At 37.4% G+C, this 5,712-nt stretch overlaps 1 protein-coding gene across 1 annotated transcript; it reads left to right on the forward strand.

Annotated features, from left to right (window-relative positions):
• The first annotated feature begins 464 nt into the window (after positions 1–464).
• On the forward strand, positions 465–5,469 carry LOC135777101 (uncharacterized). The gene is made up of 2 exons (XM_065287898.1): positions 465–608; positions 2,635–5,469. The coding sequence occupies exon 2, from the start codon at positions 2,693–2,695 to the stop codon at positions 3,887–3,889; it is 1,197 nt and encodes a 398-aa protein (XP_065143970.1). The 5' UTR covers positions 465–608; positions 2,635–2,692; the 3' UTR covers positions 3,890–5,469.
• Positions 5,470–5,712: the final 243 nt, after the last annotated feature.

A 5,712-nucleotide genomic window follows, 5' to 3' on the forward strand; every position in this document is an offset into this window, starting at 1 on the left:
ATAAAAACGTGTACCCTTCAATGCACTCTAGTTGAGATCTGGACACCCCTTTTCCCAGTAGCCTACCTTCTATATATAATATGTATTATTATGTGAAATAAGTGTAATAAAAATGTGTAATAACCTCAATACGTTGTTCTTGTAATAACAGGGATTACTGTGTTACAGGTTGACGTTTTTTATTTGAATATGACACGTTACATTTATGCCTACATGTCATTTATTTTGTACAAATGTATGAAGGCTTTGTTCTCCGATTTGCACGCCGTCACAGTAGGCGGCGATCTCCTATCGGCTTTCAGAACCGAGCTAGACACGAGCGAGAAATGGCATTACGTTTGCTCGACTTCACGCAAACTTGCGCAGACGGATCGGCGTATGACATCACAGCACCGCGAGAGCGATTCAGCTTTTGATCCGCTCTCGCGGTACTAGAATGTCGTACGCCGATCGGTCTTGCGCAGCGCCGCATGAAGTCGGGCATGCTTTTCAAATAATCGCAGTCGCCCACCCGCCCACTGTACTGTCCGGTGCCGTTTGCTACCAAAATATTGTCGCATGCATGAAAACATCAACATCTGCTGTTGTCCGAGCGCTTTATCAGTAAGGTGCGTTGTGTTTCAAATATTCTCGACTATCGATCGAATGAAATCCTTTGAAATTCACTGTAAACTTGTCTTTATCTTGTTAGCAGGCGGCTAAAAAAATCGCCAGTGTTTTACCTGGAACCACAAAAGCTCGCGGGCTTCAATGTGCACGTGAAGTCTGCAGCATCCGCGTGTCATACTGCATGCAATAATGTGTTTTTTAGCGAATTCGGTGTAATTGCGCTCTAAAATGTTATAAGCAAGTAGAATTTCAAGGCTAGTATTTTGTATTGTGAGCGATCTTGTGGTGGTAAACGATGCAGTTTTCAGCCATTAGGAATGCGTGGAGAGCTGACAACGTAAACTTATGTCGATGATCTGTAGACGTCTTTTGTTGTCAATACAGACACATACTTTACCACAGTAACACATACTGTAGTAATGTAGTGTTTAATATAGTAAAATAAAGTAAAACTCTTAGATAATATGGTGATTTTACATTAATATAAAGTATTTTATAGTTTATCAATACTACAGTATGCTATATGATTTAACAAAGTGTAGACTATAGTAAATACAGACGTATGCTACAGTATTTTTTATGTCGGTGTTATCATGCTTATGATTTAATCATCTTCTAGTTAAACGGAATATCCCCCAATTATTATATAATACAAGTCCCCTCACTTTTGTAAAAAAAACTATATAATGTAGAAAAATAATGCAATAAAATATAAAAACTGCTATATAATAATGTAAAGCTTTAGGAATTAAATTTATTCCAGTTTTTTGCAGTTCATTTTTTGAACATTGAACTAGTCAAGCATTTTGGTAAAAGTGGCCTTTATCATCAGTGGCTTTGCTGGTCAGTTAATAGTATATTAATATAATATTTTAAATGAACAAAGATAATATTGTTTCAAATTATGTAAAGTTTTCCAAATTTGTATAGTGTAATAATCAGAATGTCTTTCTTTGTGCAACAAAAATCGCTTTATTTTTAGGCTTGAGACATCATACCATTACCCTAAATAGAGGGCTGCTCGATCATTTGCAAAATCATTATCACAGTTTTTTTTTTTTACATAATCACGATTATTTAACACAGTTACTTTGAGACTTTGAAAACATGTATTTATTTAACCCTTTTATTAAGTATAGTATAAGTGTTGCAGTAGGCTACAGATGTCAAATCAGTGGTGCTTTCGAAGTTTTATCTTGATTATCTTGTTTTCGTAATTGTTTTGAATAAAAATTCCTAGTCCTACCTAAATATCGAAAAAAAAATTTTTACAATCGATTGATCTAATAGTTGGAGGAAAGGCCGATACCAATTATAGGCCGATATATCAGTGCATCCCTATTAACTCATTCGCCACCAGCCTTTTTTTAAAGTTGCTCACCAGCATTTTTTGTAATTTTCACAAAAGTTTCACAAAATGCATTCCAGAAAAAAATATTCTAAAAATATATAAACATACAAATATATCAAATGAAAGAACAGACCCTCTGCTTTCAAACAAAGAAACAAATACAACGGGGAAAAAATTGTTATCCTAACTATATTTTTTTCTATGCTTATAAACTCTTAAATATGGGTATTTTTCTTTAAAAATATATATTTTTATTTTTAGCAAAAAGCTGAAATAATTGCATTTTTGTGAAGTAATTTTATTAGAGATCAGATTCAGAATGATTATCAAAACATACACAATTAGTAAAAAAACCTTCAGTTTTTATAAATTGGGTAAGTGTGCAATCTAGATGATAATCACGGTATTACAGATTAACATAAAACCTAAACAGGAACAATGTTTTATGCAAATGTTTTCTCTTAATTAATGAGATAACTCGTCAATGGTGGGGAAAGAGTTAATAACTGATTTATTGTCTGCTGATATTATCTAAAAAAAACTTACATTAATAAATGCTCCATTCATGAAATGTTACATGGTAAAAATATTTTCAAGGATGATCTTCAAACATTATGTTGTCAAACCTTACCTAGACAGCCATCATGATTTCTCCTTTTGTTCTTGACAAACAGAATCTCCACACCAAACAATCAATCGAGTGTGGCATTGTGAGTCTAACGTGACAGCGTGATGGAAATTGAGATCCAAGATGGTTCCGAGAACACAGTGCCCGACGACAGCATCCATCCACCCAAACGAGGACGAGGCAGACCGCGGGGATCGCTCAACAAGAAATTCACTACAGAGAAAGCGCCGACAGACAATGCCAGGACATCCAAAAAAGTGGACTTCTTTGCTCCTGAGATGATCATAAAGTCCAAGGTGAAGAAACGTGGTCGACCAAAGAAGACAAAAATCCGCGGCAGGCCGAGAAAGATTCCGCTTACGCCAGAGGAGGAATCGGAGAAACTTCATAGGCAGAGTATAAAACGCAAACGAAAATTGTGGAAGCCCCTTGGAAGGCCGCGTATTCATCCCATTGTAGGATCGGATGCCCGGAAGACCAAGAGGGGAAGAGGAAGGCCTCGGAAATACGAAGCCACGGCAGAGTCGCCAATGCGAACCGATACAGACAGCGGAGAAAATGAAGCCTCGTCTAGTGTTGAAGTTAGCCTTGACGAAGCTAATGGCATTCCCCGAAAAAGAGGAAGGCCGTCGGGTACCTTTAAAAAGAAGAGGGGTCGGCCTTCCGGTTCTGCCAAAGTTACCAATGATGGGACTCCTCGGAAAAGAGGACGACCTCCAGGCTCCGGTTCCAAGGTAAAGAAAGTCAAGGCTGTGGATGGATCTCCTCGAAAGAGAGGTCGACCTCCGGGGTCTTCTAACAAAGTGAAGATCATAAGACGAGCAGCTGATGGTTCCCCTCGAAAAAGAGGACGACCTCGAGGCTCCGGTAAAAAGGTCATCGTCACTAAAAAGAATAAAGGAGATGCTCCACGAAAGAGAGGACGACCCCGTGGTTCTGGCAAAATTAAACTCTGCGTACCAGATGATGTAGATTTGGATCTTAGCTATGCTGGTACCAGCACTCAACATCGTAAGAGAGGCCGTCCGAGACTGACGGTAATGCTCGAGAAACTTCCCTCAACATTCGAAGACGAAGACAAGACCGAAGCCGACGATCCCTCTCCCAAACGGTTCCGTAACTCTGATTCTCCGGTACAGGTTCAAAATGAAACCACGGAAGAAGATCCCACAACAGATGAGAAGAATGCAGAGGTCACAGATGAAGCAGACAACAGTATCGATTGTCAGAAAGTGAACAACGTATGTGACAAGGAGGTTGGAGAGGGAGTGGGGTCAGGTAAATTCAAAAAAAAGAAATAAAATGATCATTGAAATTCGGTATATTTTTGACACGTGCGCTTGGTGTTGCCTGCCATGCCAGACTGTGTTGAATTTTGTTTTTTACTTTGTAGCTCATTATGAACCCCAATGTTTGTTCAAAGTCTAAGTTCGCACACAATGATTGTTATTTTTTTGTGCATGGGTAAAAAATTTGGTCCGCATAATACATAAAAGCATGCAATTTAGTAGAACAAAGTTTGCAGTTGCTAATTTTGGGATCCAAAAATGATTTATGGTTTTATTTAAAGTTTTTTTTAAGGTTTAATTTTAGAATACCATGCTTTATTTGTAACCAATGCTTGTGCCAAGGATTTCAAAGCAATAGTATGTGTGCACAGAATCCGGAGACTAAATTCAATTTTGCCCAAATTGCACAGGCAAAGGGTTTTACTAATAGCTGGGAACATTTCCAGCTTTTTGGAGGGATGATGGCAGCAGGGTTAGTTCACCCAAAAATGTAGTCCTCATGTAGTTCAAACCACACAGATTTATGTTTGTTGTTTTTGTTTTTTTGTTTAAATGAGTGGATTATGTAGGCATAAACTTAATTAGTGTGACCTGTGCCATATATACCAAGTGTGCTGAAGGCACACAAACAGGTTTAGTTTCAAGTAAACTCGAATATAATCCGTTATTTTATTATGTACCAAGTCATGACCTTTTCAGTTCTCTACTCGTTTTGTGGAATCGCTGTTGTGTTCCGGTTGTTAAAACATTGGCTACGTTCATACAGTGCCAGACTATGGGTGTCACACCCGTATTTGAGTTGTTAATACGGTTGTATTGTTCATAAAACAGATTGGAGCTGCGATTGTAATCTGCTGTGTGAACCTGTTGATGCGGTTAAGTCCTGAAACTTGACAGTGTGAACATAGCAATTATTTTTACGTTGTAAACTGAGTCAACATTGTAGACTTTCCTAAAACAATGAATTATACAAACTTGTGTTTTTTTTTTCATCAAAACGTGCGTTTTATTTTTGGGTGAGCTAGCTCTGTTTAATGTATATGTTTGTAGTGGTCATTTTCTTAAAAAGTATTTCTTAAAAATGTTTTAGCATCATCAGTTTAACAACACCAGAGTAAGTTCAGTGTTTTCTAGTGAAACGGTTTGATTTTATGCTTTAAAACCTTCGTCTCATAGTTTTGGTCATCTGTAGTGTTACGTGAGTGCTTAGTCTATCTTAAATGTCATTTTGCTCAGATATTGTGATTTTTACGACATTGTATTTTCAAAATGTGAATACACTTAAATTCTGCTTCGACAATAGGTTTATTGGTCCTTACATTTCAACTGTTACGGCTTTTTGTATACAACACTTCTTATTGCTCTGTCTTGAAACGTTTATTTAACCTACTTAACCTTCTTTTCTTCTTCATTTGATTTGGTGCATATAGTCGTCATGTTATAATTGGTAGATCTTAATTGTTCTTTCATGTACAGTATTATTTAGGTTTTTATCTATATAACATTGTTTTAGGTGAGATTTTGCATTTAGAAATCATAATAAAACACATACTGTTCAATTGTGATGTAATTCATTAAACAAGTTTTCTGAGTTTTGTTGTTGTATAAAGCAGTGGTTCCATACCATAGACTGTAAAAAAAAAGATGGACGATGCAACGTCGCTTTCTTACATTGTAATGAATTGAAGCCAACCATAGGCGCTCCCATGTTACGTAAAAATTTCAGTTTGAGCCAGGGCATCCACAGAAGGAATCGGACATGGAGCCAAAGGCCCTGGCCCAAATGGCGCACTTCGTGTGGACTTATTCGGTCTTGTGGCCTTAAATTGCGCGAG

Source organism: Paramisgurnus dabryanus, chromosome 19 (assembly GCF_030506205.2).
Source record: "Paramisgurnus dabryanus chromosome 19, PD_genome_1.1, whole genome shotgun sequence".
Classification (NCBI taxonomy): domain Eukaryota; kingdom Metazoa; phylum Chordata; class Actinopteri; order Cypriniformes; family Cobitidae; genus Paramisgurnus; species Paramisgurnus dabryanus.

Coding starts and splice junctions, on each gene's coding strand:
- LOC135777101 (XM_065287898.1), top strand. CDS start 2,693: ATGGAAATTGAGATCCAAGATGGTTCCGAGAACACAGTGCCCGACGAC.